This window comes from Archocentrus centrarchus, chromosome 19 (assembly GCF_007364275.1).
Source record: "Archocentrus centrarchus isolate MPI-CPG fArcCen1 chromosome 19, fArcCen1, whole genome shotgun sequence".
NCBI classification, from domain to species: domain Eukaryota; kingdom Metazoa; phylum Chordata; class Actinopteri; order Cichliformes; family Cichlidae; genus Archocentrus; species Archocentrus centrarchus.
The window spans coordinates 5154586-5170569 of record NC_044364.1 but is presented as its reverse complement, the minus strand read 5'-3'; the positions used below and the strand labels follow the sequence as shown (position 1 = coordinate 5170569).

General features: G+C 41.6%; 1 protein-coding gene across 1 annotated transcript in view; it reads left to right on the top strand.

Moving 5' to 3' along the window:
* The window catches only part of shisa8b (shisa family member 8b), a 38703-nt gene extending 29001 nt beyond the window's left edge, over positions 1-9702 (top strand). The window contains exons 4-5 of the mRNA XM_030755671.1: positions 4613-4726; positions 8798-9702. Of these exons, the coding sequence (XP_030611531.1) occupies positions 4613-4726; positions 8798-9345 (662 nt within the window). The 3' untranslated portion in view covers positions 9346-9702. The remainder of the gene's footprint in view (positions 1-4612; positions 4727-8797) is intronic.
* The last annotated feature ends 6282 nt before the right edge of the window (positions 9703-15984 follow it).

The following is a 15984-nucleotide window of genomic DNA, read 5'->3' as shown; positions in this document are numbered from 1 at the left end:
TTGTTACCGGAAATACTCCTAGTTTGGCAAGGAAGCAGTTTGCTGTGAATCCCCTGGATGCTACTGGGCTATCACATCTGTACAACTGGCCCTCACATGGACTTTGTATTTAGGAGCTAGCATAGTAAACAACATTTAATGCCCAATACAGCTCAATGAAACATTTACATTATCACATACTGCTCTGCCAGGTCTTGAAAAGTTCAGGTCTTCATTGTGTGTGTAACTGTCCAGAGAATGAATGGCCAGGTTTTCTGTGCTAAGATGACCTAATTACTTCCTGGAGCTAGTTAAATGATTAACATGCAGGTACAAACGTGCTAACTGTGGCGCTGTGGTAGGCAGAATTTGGACCCAAATGCAGAACACAGGAGACACGAATTAACTCAGAAAACTTTATTGCTGAAACACAGGATCACAAAGCAGGGAGACTCACAACTGATGAGGGAGGATGCAACAAAGGACAAGGGGAGACTGAGGCAATATATACAGACACAGGATAACAAGAGGATGGGTGACAGGTGGGAACACAACTGGGGATAATTACTGAAGACGAGATGAGGGAAGTAGAACTGAATACAAAACACAAAAAGACAAGGGACCGACAAAATCAAACAGGGAACAGGAATGAGGACTTGACACTTAACACAGGAAGGCAAGCACACAGAGGGAATATCCATCCAACCTCTTACACTTATCCTGTTCAGAGTCACAGGGACAGAGGGAATATAACACAGTAATTCAAAACTAAATGCTCAAAACTGAAACACTAAGGGAGTATGCAAAGGTGAACTCAAAACCATAAAACAAACTAAGAAACAAACTATAAGAAACAATAATGGAACCTGAATGACCAAAAACATAAAATAGTAGGCAGAAGACCCAGAACCATGACACTAACTGTCTTCTCATGTAACTCCTGGGGGAAAAAAAAGAGGGAATATTCATATTCAAACTGATGTCAGAGGCTTCTTTGGGCCTTTCACGCGCTCTGTATTTACTGTAAAACTTTGCACAAGAACATTAAATCAGTGGGATAGTCCTACTCTTTATACCTGCTCCTTAATCTTGCTAATTGTGTTATTTGCCAGAGTAACACAAACTAATGCATATGCCCATCTCTGCTTTGTCACTGTTCCACATCATTTAGACAGAAGACACAAGAAGCGTTTCTGTACGCCTGCATTCCCGCTGAGAGAGAAGATATTACATAACTCATTAAGCAGCCTTCCTGCCCTCTTGTTCGGTGCTTAAGAGATCCCAATGCCTAACATTTACACTGTGGTGCTTAATGGAGAAATTAATGTGGAGTTCTAAAATTCGCTGCCTCGAACCAGAACCTCTCCTAATTCCCTCAGTTAGTGTTTTATGCATTGGCTTGCACGCATACATTTAGATACTTGTTACATTAGGCAGTCAGTGAATCCACTTACTGTACGTTTTCAGCTGAGCAGGGTGATTCATTAATAAGTCTTATTTGTGCACTATGTGTGACACAACGTCAGGCAAACTCGCCTGCAAACTCCTCATGCAACAAGCAGCTTCAGTCTCAAATGCTTCTTGCTGAGAGGTGCCATTACTAACCACTGCACTTTAAAGCAAGCATGTGAGAAGAATAAGCTTTGTCTGTCCAGAGGAGCACATAAATAAGCTCACCATGCCACATATTCTTGGCTAAACTCAAGAACAACTAAAGTATTTATAGTGTGACACTCATGCTGGGCTTAAATAGGGTGGCAACCAGGTGGACCTCCTGATAGGTGAGTCAGTCAGAGAACTTCCCCAGTCACACCTAATTTATATCCACAAAACTTTAATGCCTGGCGACCACCTAACAACTGACTAAAATCACAGACCAAACAGCACTGTATCACTGGCATGCACTAGTTAGGTTAAATTCAAGCAGCAGGTGTAGCAGGTGACTCTTCATCTTTCACTTTCACAGCCAGATTTATTCACACCAAATAAACAGTTTAAAGGAAGAAACAGGGCTTCTGGTGATAGCCAGAGTGCTGTGTGTGATCTGTTGGTCATTTACTGGTCCATCAGCTTCATGAGAGGAACAGAATGATGAAGATGAAGGTAGTGATAATGATGATGATGATGATGATGGTATAAAAAGGACATTTTTTATTGTAATCCACTAATCTGCCAAATCCTGGAAGATCAGCACCACTGGGTGATTTTCTTGTGTCTGCACACACACACACACACACACACACACACACACACACACACACACACACACACACACACAATGCATATTACAATATATGGAAATATCATCACTAATCAGCTTAAACTACGGCACACAGTACACTGATCAAAGTGTGTGTGTGTCTGTGTGTGTGTGTGCGCGTGTGCAGTGATTAGAGTCTCAGAATTGTAAAAGTGTGAATGTTGTTTCCGTAAAGACTAACTCTTGACGTTTCTCCATCCCTCTGCCTTCTGAAAAATGTTCTGATTTATTCTACCAGTACATCCTGTCATTTTCAGTTTTTCTCTCTCTCTGGTGATTAACATTAAAAAGCTGTGCAGCGTACACATCTTTACATCTCTCTCAGAACTGAAGGAGACGTTTTCTGTCACTTCCATCATTGCCGCACTCTTTACATGAGGCATATACAACCAATTGTATCCCTCTCTCCCAGATGACCTCAGGAAGCATGTTTAGGTATGTGTGTGTCAGAGTGAGTATTCATGTGTGTCCATCCATCCCTGGGGCTCACATCAAGTGCACTGGCTGCATCAGTGGACTTCATTATTGCTAATAGGCAGGGATTTACTCTTTTACCCCTAGTTTGTTCCATTGTTCATTAACCTCAGTTCATTTAGTTTGGACTGGCTGCCCGTCAGGGATGGGACTGTTTCACCCAAAGTCACCAGCCTTAAAGTAAAAGGTCGATGCTTTTAACTCATGTTAATCCAGCATTTACGGCTGTTGTCAGAAGTTTACATACGCTCATGGCCATGAATGTCATGGGAATTTGGGGATTTTCATGATTTCACTGAACTGTTCTTTGACCAGGGTGGACAAGGCTGTCAATTTACTGGTCGATCTACATTCCTACCCTCACATATGGTCTCGATCTGTGGCTAGTGACCAAAGATCATGGATATAAGTGGGTGAAATGAGCTGCTGGACTGTCCCTTAGAAATCGGTTGAGGAGCTCGGTTATTCTGGAGGGTTGCTACTCCTCCATGTCGAAAGGAGCCCCTTGAAGTGGATCTGATTAGGATGCTTCCTGGATGGCTCCTAGGTGAGGAGTTTCAGGCATGTCCTACTGGGAGGAAGCCATGGGGCAGATCCAGGACACAGTAGAGAGATTATGTCTCTCAGCTGGCTTGAGAACACCATGGAAGAAGATCTGGGTGTCTCTCCTTAGACCTGAACCTGAACCCAGAAAAGTAGCAGAAAATGAATGAACAAACGAACATCCATGAAAACACAGCAACGGACGAGGGAAGCTTTTTATAACAAGGGGAGAAAAAAATCTATTGCATGTGTAAAAATAGAGAAAAGCTGGAGGCTAAAACAATAAGAAACTCCTCTAAATGAGTGAAATCTCTCCAGTGTGAAGTTATAATCACCAACGATTAATGACAGCCCAGCAGCATGCAATAGCCTGTTGCTTTGGTTTGGTGTGTCACATCCCCGCAGTGTCAACCAGCAAGGCCCTCTGTTCGTCAATCAAATCAACACATGCAAGGACATATTCCTTTGTAATGTAACAAAGAAACATTTCTCCTGTCTACCCAAAATTATGATCAAAGTTTTTCTTTTTTTTTTTAAAAAAGTTGCTGCTATGTCAACCTTCCAGAGTTTGAAAATGCTGTGCAGCATTTGGGCATCTGATGAGGCTTTAAATTCACAAATCGGCAAATTGCATTTTATGGTTTTGATTTCATTTCTCACCAGCATTACACAGCTGTCTATGCTCTGAATATATACATTTAAAGCATCGTATCTTTAATGAACTGCTCGATGGATGAACAGCCAACGAGTCTGAACAGTGTCTTTTATGCAGTGTTGCCTCTCTGCTGAGGCAAAGCCACATACTGCTGTAGACCACAGAGGGCCCCTTTAGCCAAGATTCATTATGTTGGTTTAAAAATATTATCCACTACAGTACAATCTGAACTGAAACTGTAAGATACCTTCAGGCAACCCACACATTATAAACCTATTCTTAAACTGTCTTCTAGAGGGACACAGTTTTTTTTAACACCTTTAATATTTCATGTTATATTATAGTCACATTAGGCCTTTTAAACAAATCTGTAGGCAAATTACGAAGAAGCTGCCACATGAGCTGTGCTACAGTATAGGCACCATACACTTCAAGTTGACAGGCTTCTGGACCTGTTGGCCATTGTGGCTTCTGGCAAATTTGTACCTCAAGGTTAAAATAGCCGTGGCCCGAAGCCATGATTTGGAAATATATTTAATATCTGCATATGGCAACTGCAGTAGAGTTACATGAATTTTAAAATGCTAAAAAGTTGGGGTTATGGCTGTCTGCAGGAATGAGACAGGAATATGCTGTGCAACATTTTCTAAATGTAAAGCATGCATATGTTTACAACTGACTCTTTGCTTTTCTCTCACCAGAACAGTACCAGCTGAATAACTCTGCTTATGGACCATTTGGACAAGGGCTCCCACACCCTCACAGCAACCACAGCACAGTGGGCCTGAACAAGTACAGCTCCCTGAAAGCTGTGGGTAAGTCAGACATGAATACACACTAACTGATGCTCACTCCAACTGACATTGCAACCTTTACAGTATAAGTTAAGAGCACAGGAGCTGTCAGCTGATGAGGGTTTCTTTCCCTCTGGGAAAACAGAGTTGATCTTAAAGAGGCCCCCCCCTCCCCCCCTACGGTGTTCCAGGTTAAGTAATGTTAATCATCTAAATGTTACTGAGTGACTGACGTAAACTGGAGTTTACAGTAGATTTACTTCCCCTGTGGTGCCTCGTCATGCAGACAAGCAGAGTTCCCGCCTACAGTACGCCGGTTAGAATTATTGCAACAAGGCCTTTCTGTGCAATTTTATTCAAGAGGGTAACAAAAGTAAAACAGCTAAGCTTTGAAGGGTGTAACTGCACAAGATAACAAGGATTCAAAGTTGACTGAAGCTCCAGTGTACTTTATCACCAAGTGAGTGATCCAAAATAAGTTGCTGGGTCACAAATGGACACGTTAATCAACTAAGATTGTTTGCACAAATTTCTAATGTTGCATTCATAATTTTTTGTGCTGAACACTTTTATGATGCCTCCAGATTTATGGTTTTAGTTTTATGGAGATTTGGGATGTAACAGCAAAGCTGCTACAGCCGGGAAAGGTGGCTTTAGGGCTTTTACCAGGTGACTGTAAGGACTGTTTTCTGCTGGCAAAGGTCACACGCACATGCAGCTTTAATAGTGTACAGAACAACAGCAACCTCAGGCACACATTACAACAAAACAGTCCTCTACCAGTCATCCAAACGCACAACTGCTTTTCAAGGCGAATTTGAGCTTTTTCCAGTTTGGAGAAAATAAACTCTTGTAACCTATTTCTTTTTTTATAAAATTAATATGAGTTAAATGCCCCCTTCCACTTAGTGTCATTTTGCCAGCTGTGCTATTTAACTTCCATATTTAATATGAAATAATCTCAAAATGCAACAAAATGCTGTCACTTTGAAAAAATAAATATTCAGATACAATAGATTCCCACATATCACAGTAATAAAACAGTCTGCTTTGATGAGGGACTTTTTCTCCTTACCTGTGGAGCCTCATCTGCATCCTCTCTTTTCCCAAATCTCTGATTGGAAGTTGGAGCAACCACTTTTGATGACAAGGTGATTGCACTGGTCGCCTGTCACCAAACAACTGCCGCCCGCAAACTTGTCGCATTGCAATAGTGGACTCAACTCAACTAGCTGCCAACTGGTTATATTCTGGTCATATTCATATATGTAAGCAAGGTTGATGAGTGTCTGTGTCATCTGTAGTTAAATTGCTGTCCTACAGCAACTACATCCTTTAACAACAGTCCTTAAAAGTCTGGAAACTGAGGAGACCAGCTGCTAGACTTTCGGAAGAGGAATGTTGTCCCATTCTTTTCTAATATAGGATTCTAGCTGCTCCTAGAACAGTCCTGGGTTCATGATGTACCAAATGTTTATAATTGGTGAAAGGACTGCAGGCAAGCCAGTTCAGCACCAAAATTCTTCTACCTTGAAGCCATGCTGTTTTAATAGCTGCATTATGCAGTTTTGCATTGTTTGGATGGGAGCAGATGTTGCACTAAAACCTGTATGTAACTTTTAGAACTGACGGTGTCTTTCCAGATGTCCAAGCTGCCAATTACACAGGCACTCACGCACCCCCCACTCCATCAGAGATGCAGACTTTTGAACTGAGTGCTAATAATAAGCCAGACGGTCCCTCTCTTTAGTCTGGAGGATACAGCGTCCATGTTTTCCAAAAAGAATTTCGATTCATCCACAGAACAGTTTTTGCCTCAGTCCATTTTAAATGAGCTTTGGCCCAGGGAAGACGACAGTATTTCTGGATCATGTTCACATATGGATTCTTCCTTGCATGACACCGCTTTAACCTGCATTTGTGGACGGCACGGTGAACTGTGCTCTGGAAGTGTTCCTGAGCCCATCCATGCAATGGTTTCCATGACAGAATCATGCCTAGTTTTAATGCAGTGTCACCTGAGGGACTGAATATCACAGGTATCCAGTATTGATTATCAACCTTGTCCCTTGTGCATGGAGATTTCTCCAGATTCTCAAAATCTTTTGGTGATATTATGTACTGTATGTACTAAATAATTTGCTCTCTTTTGTATGATTACTACTGATATATCACAAGCACAAAAAAATATACATTTATCACCTGAAGTGCTTTTGGAGGCCCCCTTCTGGTGTGGAAGCCCAAAGCAGCTGCTTAGTCTCCTTAAGCCTCCGCTGGCTCTGAAGCTTGTTACCATGCTAATGTTTGCAGTAATATTAAGTATGATGAACACATAGTTTAATTACTTTTTTACTCTTGCATGCTTTCCATTTCAGAAGCAGGCAGGAGGCTTTTACCATATGATCAACAAAATATCACACTGAGTTATGATAGAAGTTTGTATGTTCCTAAAGTTTGTTTGTTTCGATTTCTTTTCTGTTCAAGAATAAAATGAAATTGTTACAAAAAAAACCTGTTTGGTTTTGAAAAGAAAGAAAGGAAACAGCTGCTGTTGGTGGACCAAAAAAGTGAAAGCACACTCAGAGACAAGGTTACTGTCCATGTAGCCAGGAAGCTAACGGCAATAACCTCGGTGTTTAGTTTATTTACATAATTCCCTGTGACATTCGTGTGTGCTGATGACACGCACACACACGCGCGCAAGCAGAGTCAGACTCAGGGCGAGGGTATTTATAAACCTCCATTGCTGTGTACCCTCTTCACGACACACATACCTTTACCGCCATCATCTCCATTGCACGCTTCAGTTTCTCCTGCTCCTCCTGCCCTCAGTGCCTCAAGAAAAGAGAAACCCCACTAATATTCATCCACCCTGAGGGCATACACCACTTGGAAATGCTTAAATGACCAGCCTGCTCCTTTGATCTTTTTCAAATCCTTGCTCACATCTTCACCTTCCTCGAACTCTCTCTGTCATCTTTTCACTCCTTTCTGGCCAAGAATGTCCAAATTTTTGGTAATGGGAGAAAAATATTTATTTTTTTGTGCTTCTGATGGATCAGACTGACTCTTCACAGACGCCTCTGCTTTTCCCTGCTGACAGACTGTTATCTGTGCTATCATATATATTGACATCCCATCTTTTTTTCATGATTTCCTTCCAACTTTCACCTCTTTCTAGGCAGTTTTTTACTTGGTCAACTCCTTAGCCACCATAAGCTACTGGTCAGATCAGACCGCGTGGGGCTTTATAGAAAGAAAATACCTGCATTTAAGCATATAAAATTGAGGAAACGTGCATTTTTGTGCTAACACCACCATTTATAAAGAGAGCAGTGTTTTAATTCTGCCTCCAAAACTCTGAGGTGCACAGAACGGTGACACTGCCGACAGGCTGGAGCCAGGAGCTTCAAGCATAAATGCATCCCGGATTAACTGTGATTCAGTCTTCAGCCGTCCTCCTGCAATGACAGATCATGTGTTAGTACACTGACAGTTAATTTCTTAGACTGCTTCTGTATGTGACTCAGGACTGCATCAGACCATGATAAATTGAAATGATTTCAAAGTATAAACAAGTTTAAAGAGGCCAACTGTAGCACGTGTTTGCTCTACTGGCCTGACTTTCAAAAGAGTGCTTTATTTTCATGGCTCTGAACAACCTTTCTATTGTAACACTGACCTATGACCGGACAAGAAAGAAGTTAGAGCAGAAACTTCCTTTTGTGTATGACAAGCAGCTGATTTTGGTGGGCGACAGTCACTGCGCCCATGCAGCTGTTAGAAATGCTAGAAGTTCTGTCACTTCATGTGTAAAATCTGCATGGGTTAAAGTGGGCTGTGATATCTGTAAAACCTACAGAATGTATACAGAAGGTGTATATAACTACAACAGAAAGCCATAAACATTTTCAAATAGAACTGTATCTATTGTCTCAAATACATCCATCAAGAAAGAAAGAAACAAACTCAACAAATTCATTCTGGATGCCCATGAAACTGAAATTCTAGCAGGTGGGACTTCTTGAGTATTTAGAAGTTTTATGATGTGATCTTTTTCTCACAGACTGTCTCCACTCTGTCTCTTTGCAGCTGAAACTGCATCTCGTAGCTACTACAAGAGCTTCCCTCTCATGGATTTCTCCCAGTACCAGCCTGTGGCACCCCCTGCCTTCCAGCCTGTGCCCATTCCACCTAAAGAGAAGTCATACATCCACCACCAACCCCTGCCGGCCCACCACGACATTCACTCCCCTCTTTCCATCTCCATCCCCCCCAGCCACCTCGAGCAGTCACGCCTCCCTAAGACCTCCACACACCCGTTTCTCTCCAACTCAGCCTTCAAAGCGTGGGAGCCAAATGCCCGCCATGTCCACAGGCAGACCTCTGCCCCAGCACACACTTCCACCTCTATGCACAGCTCCACCCGGAGACACAACTACTCAACCCGGAAGAGCATAGAGAACGTGCCAGATCTCTATAATCCGCCCTATGGAGGGATGTATGGAGGAACTGGAGGGGGAGTGGGAGTGGGACAAGGGCAGCATGTCCAGGGGCCACATCCATCTCAACCCTCTTATTACCACCACACCAGGCAGAAGAGCTACTCCACCCACAGTGCGAATGAGGTGACTGTCTGAGTGACGACAACTCTGAGGGCAACCTTCCACGCAACAACAAAAAAGCTTTGGTGTTCGCTAAAATGCCAGAGTATGGGACAGCTCGTCCAACATGCGGTTAATTAAGGAAGGAGCTTTTTTTAAAACACAAAAAATGAAAAGGGGTGTTTTCATAAGTGGAAACAGTGAGGTTCAGGAGGAAAACACCACCACTTTTAGAGAAAATGGACTTTGCTAGTAAAAGTTATTACCGCACTGCAAAGATCTCGTATAATAAGTATTTAGATTCCAGCTAAAGGGTATCTCAAATCCAATCTCAGGCTCCTGTAGGCTGCATGTCTATAATAATATTCAACCACTACAGATTTGCCACTACAATGTGCGTTCATTGTGGCTGTACAGGCCTCAGAGGAACATGGACAGGACAAAAATACCACCGGCAGTCACCCTCGAGCAGAGAACTTGATACTTTGAGTCAGATTAGGCAGGAAGAAACAGTCAGTTTCTGTTCTCCAAAAGTAATTCTGCCTAAGTGCAGGTGGAGCAGGTGATCAGTACATGTGGCGACATGGTCGGGCCTGGTTGTTAAAAACATCACAAAATTAGCTGGAAAAGCAAAGTCAAAAATTAAAGTCAGCTGGCCATAACTTCTACTATACCACCCTAAAGAAATATTCAGAGCTATCATTCAGCTATTTTGAGGTAAATGCAGTTTCCTGTACACTCTGTTCTGTGATTCGCCTGCAAGAGTTAGACCTCAGGAACCTTTCACGTAAATTTGAGAGAATATTGGAAATGTTCATGCAATTTAATGGGAACTCTGTCGGCGTGCACCAACTCACTACCTCCTCCACTTTAAAGGAACTGATTGAAAAATATAGCAGCAATGAGGGGGGGCAAGCAGCGAGACGTGATAGTTGCTAGGAAACAAGTTGTGAGAATAGCAAGGAGGAGGTGTTAAAACACACTTTTGTTAATTACAGCGCCCCCCAAAGGTGTAATGAAGCCAAATTCCTTGTGTGTCCTCAGGGAAGGGTCCAAAAGCCTACTGTGGAGTTTGGTCTAGACAGGCCAAAGCATTGCCACGATATAAACTCACTTCCTGTTTGGCGGCTTTGCCATCACATTTGATTCATTTTTGTGTGCAAATGCTTCTGCAAACCAAAATGAAATGTAATAACTTTTCTGAGGCTTGCTCTGAAGGTCATAGTCTATATACCAAGTTTCGTGAAAATGAGACGAAATTTGTGACCTTTGTATAAAATCCAATATGGCGGCTCAGTTAATTCAGTCAAAATCAAAACTTGGCACTTATCAGGCTCGGGACCTCTGACTATATTAGCAACCACACAGATTTCATTGTAAAGTCAAACACGCAGTTATTGGTCAAAACACTTTTTTTCCCTCGCAATTATAGCGCCCCCTAAAGGTCAAATATCACCCAACTTTTTGTGCTTTCTTTTGAAGAGGTCCCAAGTCTGCATACCAAGTTTGGTTTTGATAGGTTAAAGCGTTGGTGAGATATGAGCTCAGTTCCCTGTTTGGCAGCTTTGCCACCGATTTCGATTGGCTCTGGCGGGCAAGCGATTTGGAAAACCAAAAATCCATCCAGTAACTTCTGTGAGACCTGGCCTGAAGGTGATCTGAGTCAGTTTTGGTGAACATCGGACAAACTTTGTGACCTCTCAAAACTTTTGAAGGATTTCCATAAAATCCAATCTGGCGGATAGTGATGTCATAGGGCGCATTGAACTCAGCTAGATCCAAGTATTCCAACGGTACCTTGATTTAAAAATTTGGCCACATGGCTTAGTTTATCTTAGCAATAATGACAATAGCTCCATGGGGATTTGTCACACGCATGTGTTCCTTTCACTCTTTGGTATTTGTCTGATTGAACAAATCCATAAACAGTTAACTGGACTTTGGACTGATAGATTTTCCATATGCTTGCAGGAGGTTCATTCTTCTTCTACAATCCAAGCAGGAACCTGTGGGGCTAACGGTGTTTTCCCAGTCGTAATTTTGAACTGGGACACCCCCTCAAGTTGAATTTCTAACTCGGAAAGTTGGAGCAGCCTCACCAACCCCGACTTCCCAATCCAATATGGTGGCAGAGCACGTAGATCTGTAATCTGTACTGCCGCAGTTATGTATTTATGACTGGCTAAATAAGCCAAATGCAGAGCATTGACCAGGCTCTATCCATGAACCTGGTGCGGCAGCTTTTTAAGCGCAAAAAAAATCAAGCATTGTCCAGTACTACTAGTCACACATGAATGCCTAAGGAGCAAAACAAATCCAGCCTTTCCTTGCTTTTCTGACTTTACTGCTGGAACGTGGGCTCAGCTCTGGATTGGTGTCACTCCTGGCTCCTGGAATGCAGCATAAATAATAAAGCCAACGAGAAAGTGTCAAAAACTGCAGTTCCTCAAACAGCCACTTGAGGTGGGCTCTAAGAGTGAGTCAATCCTCATTGGTGCTCAGGCTAAAATGCCCAACTTTAGGCAGAAAAGACGCGTTTATGTGCTTATTATAAACAATGACTCTATAAACTTTGGACTCTTTGCCTCTGCTTATTTGAATCACTGAGCAGAATATTGACAGTAATTCAGGTGTTGGCAACCTTTGGAAAATTTTTAATGAAATTATTTAGCAAATCATATGGCTTGTTCTGTGGTTAATTGTACTAACAGTCTGTCCAGGAATTCAGATGTACTGGGTAAAAATATGAAAACCGATTATAAATTATAAGGTGTCTGTCGATACAGTCTATGAATGCACCTTGCTAGCTATGCTTCCTGGCATAACAAGTTAGCATTCTACAAGCAAACAGAAAAAACAAACATTATGTATGCTCATGAAAAAAATATTGCAGTGGTGGTTATGAAGTTTGGTAATCTCAGTTGCAAAGGATAGGATTCTATTGTTATCACTAAGCTAAAAATATAGGTAAATATTCCTTAAAAATTTTCTATGGTCAGCACCTAAAAATCTAATTTGGGTCAGTTTAAGAATGAATGAAAAATGAGTGCTCCTGCTGGAGCTGGTTAAATAATGATATTAAAATGTAAGGCATTAATTTTTGTCATTGCAATCTATATATATCATCCACTATTCAGTAACAGTGTCCTCATCAAGGTAAGAGTTTAAGTAGTTTGCAGGCCCCACAGGCCTCTCTGTGCATTCAGTTCCCTCCTGTTTTTCTTGTAAAAACACCTCTATTATTTTGCAGCTCTCAGTCTACCTCCATGCACAGCTGTTTTCCCCTCATTCCTTTTTTTCTCCCACCAATTTTCCACGATGAAGCGCTTTGCATTCTTTGCCATCAGGCCAAGCATGCAGGGACAGCATCCCCAGGGGTCACATTAACTGACGGTGAGGACAATGCCACCATCATGTCAGCTCCCATCAGCCTCCATCCTAACCAGAGAAAAGGAGAGGAGGAAAGAGAGGAAGAGCTTAAGAGCCCGCGGCTGGAGCTCTTTAGAAAGGAGAGAAAAGCAGGAGAGAGAACGGGAAAATAGAAAAACAAACACACACTGCTGTATGTTTTCCTTCCTTGGGGGAAGAAGTCAGTGTGGATCTGGTCTTCTGCTATTGAATTGTCTGAGGCATAACTCAGAGTGTGCAGATGCCTGTATGTAATTTCGAACCTACAGGCGCCTTTGCGGTAAAGTTCGCGAAGGCATTTCCAGGCCTGGAGCATTAGACATTTCTCATTTCATCTCCGAGGCCCGGACAGCAAAGGACACTGGGCAGAGCTTCGGCTGTTGTTATGAACATTCAACAGTTTTTGCATCACTTCCACTGGACTTGTTGGTGAAGATGATTTATGGCTGAAACGCCCTCAGGAGCTGTACGATGTACGGCACATGTGTCCAGAAATGGTTCCATAAGGTTCAGATGTAATATTTGTGCTGAAAGGGTCGAGGGGAACTTTTGTAGCAGCTGAATTAAAAGTGAAGCAAAAAGGTTGTTGTAGGTTCAACTGAGTCAAGAAAAAAAAAACACATTTTTCTGGACAATACATGCAACACAACACAGCTGCTAAATGAAGACTGACCAAACACAACACACATACAAACAGCCCTGTCTCCTTGTCCCACGTAACGCATAAATCCATCACTATTAACCAAATGAAATTCTAAGGTTTGGCTGCTAAATTCTGCAGCGCAATATCACAAACATGAAAATCAAGGTAACGAAGAATAAGAATATTATAAGGGTGATATTTTCCTAAATGCAGGCTGTGGGGGGTCTGGCTGAAACGGCTGCCTGACACAACAAGCTGAAAGACTCTGAAACACTCTGCCAAAGCTAGGCGACATCTGCACTTGTGGTTCATCGCTGCACACGCCCCTTTTCACATTACACTTGAACGTCTTATGAAAAAACAAACACATGCTTTAAAAGCTTGCAACCTTTATCCCTGAAGAAATGAGCAGCAAAAGCAGCAGCTTTATTGATCTGAGATTGTATAGTGATTTGATTGTCTGTGACTGGCACATACTGTTTGAAGCTGCCATAAACTTCATGGACACATTCATGCCGGGGATTTTAAACTGTTCATCTAAACCGTATGGGAAAGGTACAGTAAATGTAAAAAAAACACATGCTGTCCTTTGTCTGCCAAAACATGCAACTTAAAGTGGACCCATTATCATTTCCAGCTGTTTTAACTCATCTCCCTTTAAGCCCCAGCTGAACTTTGTTCTAATTGGTTGCCACCTGCAAACAGAAGGTCGAGCTTCTTTATTCATATTTAGAGCTATATGCCTGGGCTGACCATAACAGATATGTCACATATGTGACAGAAAATAAGGAAAAGCACAGTAGGTCCCATGTAGCACTGCTTCTAACACCCTGAGCTCTCTAAGTGCAAGTCTAACCTGGCATTTATATAGCCCTCAAGTGCTCTACACTACAAAACAGTCACCTATTCACATAGCGTGTTATTCTAATCACTTTAAATGCTTAATCTGTCAAATATTCACACCTACTGCCTGCACACTGGAATCATCAGTTAACATGTATGCCTTTGGACTGTAGGAGGAAACTACATGGAGGCAAACTCAGCACAGAAAGACGCCGGCAAGGTGCAAACATTCTTGCTGTGAGGCGATCGTGCTAATCATGGCACTGCAGTCTCACTACTGTCCATCTATTTAAAAAAAACAGATATAATAAGAGCAACACAGATCAGCAAGACAAACGTTCGCATCATTTAAAGTGATGGCATATTAGTGAACGACATTTAGAGTATTGTGACTCATGCTGTGGTCAAGGAAACAAACATCTGACTCTTTCACCGAACCCATCTCTTGCCCTTTCTTGTTCCCTCGTACTTTAACACAAAAAGGACACGTCTGTAATTACTCAAATCCTCTCATTGCTGGAGCAGCAAAGGATCCCGGGCAGGCATCTCTTCCCTCTAAATGGTCAGTGTTGTGGGTTTAAAATGTGGGTTTTAAACTGCTGCTTCACAAAATCAGCTTTTCTAAGCAATAGCAGTTTAGTTCTTTGCAGTGAACAAGTGCTTCCAATATTTGGTTGTTTGTTTTCGTGGTATGAAAACATGCATTTTTCTCCACTTGTTCTTCTAGTCTTTGCAGATGAAACAAATCACTTTTATTTCAACTCCTTGTGATAAATCCTGGCCATGTTGTATATGTTATTATTCAGTCTTTCAGAGCACATAGTATTGTTTTTGTTTGAATATTGTGTAAATATGTTTATTTATTGGATTTCCCATACATTTTATTTATATAAGGGCTGTATGAACAGAGTATTTATTATTATTATTATTGCTGTCAGATTTTAACATTATAGATTGCTTTATGTTGATGAGAGATGATACATAGAGAAACCTATGTTAGCAGAGTTGTGCAATAGACAAGGCTTTCACATAAGAGGTGAAACACAGTGCTGTGTAATTACACATTAATAACTGATATATGGCCACAAGTGGTGAGTAGGAACTATGGAGCATTTGTCAGCACGTTTAAACCTGGAAGACGTTTTATGCTGGGTAAAGACTGTCAAGTTTACACCACTTTGGCTCCTGGATTACTGCAGGCAATAAAATATAATAGATACAGATAAGGCCAAAGGGTATTGGAGAGAAATACAGTGTGTAGTGTTTCTGTTGTATGTGTCTGTACTTCTTACTACAACAGGAAAACCAATTTATACCCAAAATGTTCTAGAGGTGTTCTTTATAACAGACTGTTTAGATGCTACTTTTAAAGATGAAATATTAAAGATTGCTATTAAAGAAAAACATGAGTGTGACTTATTTTCATATCAAATTAATATCAGATTTTTGATTCTCATTTCATCAGCCAAATATCACAATTAGCTTATATAGTATGGGTATATGTAACAGTTTGAGAGAAGCCTTTATTATTAATGGATCGGTTATTTTGTGCCGTTTCTGGACACCTCTTCTTGGAGCAGCTGAAGTAAAATGCCTCTACTTCAGGGGCGGGGGGGAGGTACAGTACAGCTGCGATATTTGAAGCAGTGCCGATCGCACAAACATTTAGAAATCTTAAATTTTCAGCATTTTCCCTCTCTGACTGACAGCGAACAGCTGATGCCACTGTACTTATCCTACAGTGTCACCTTGTGGCTGTTCTTTATATTTCATGAAACCAA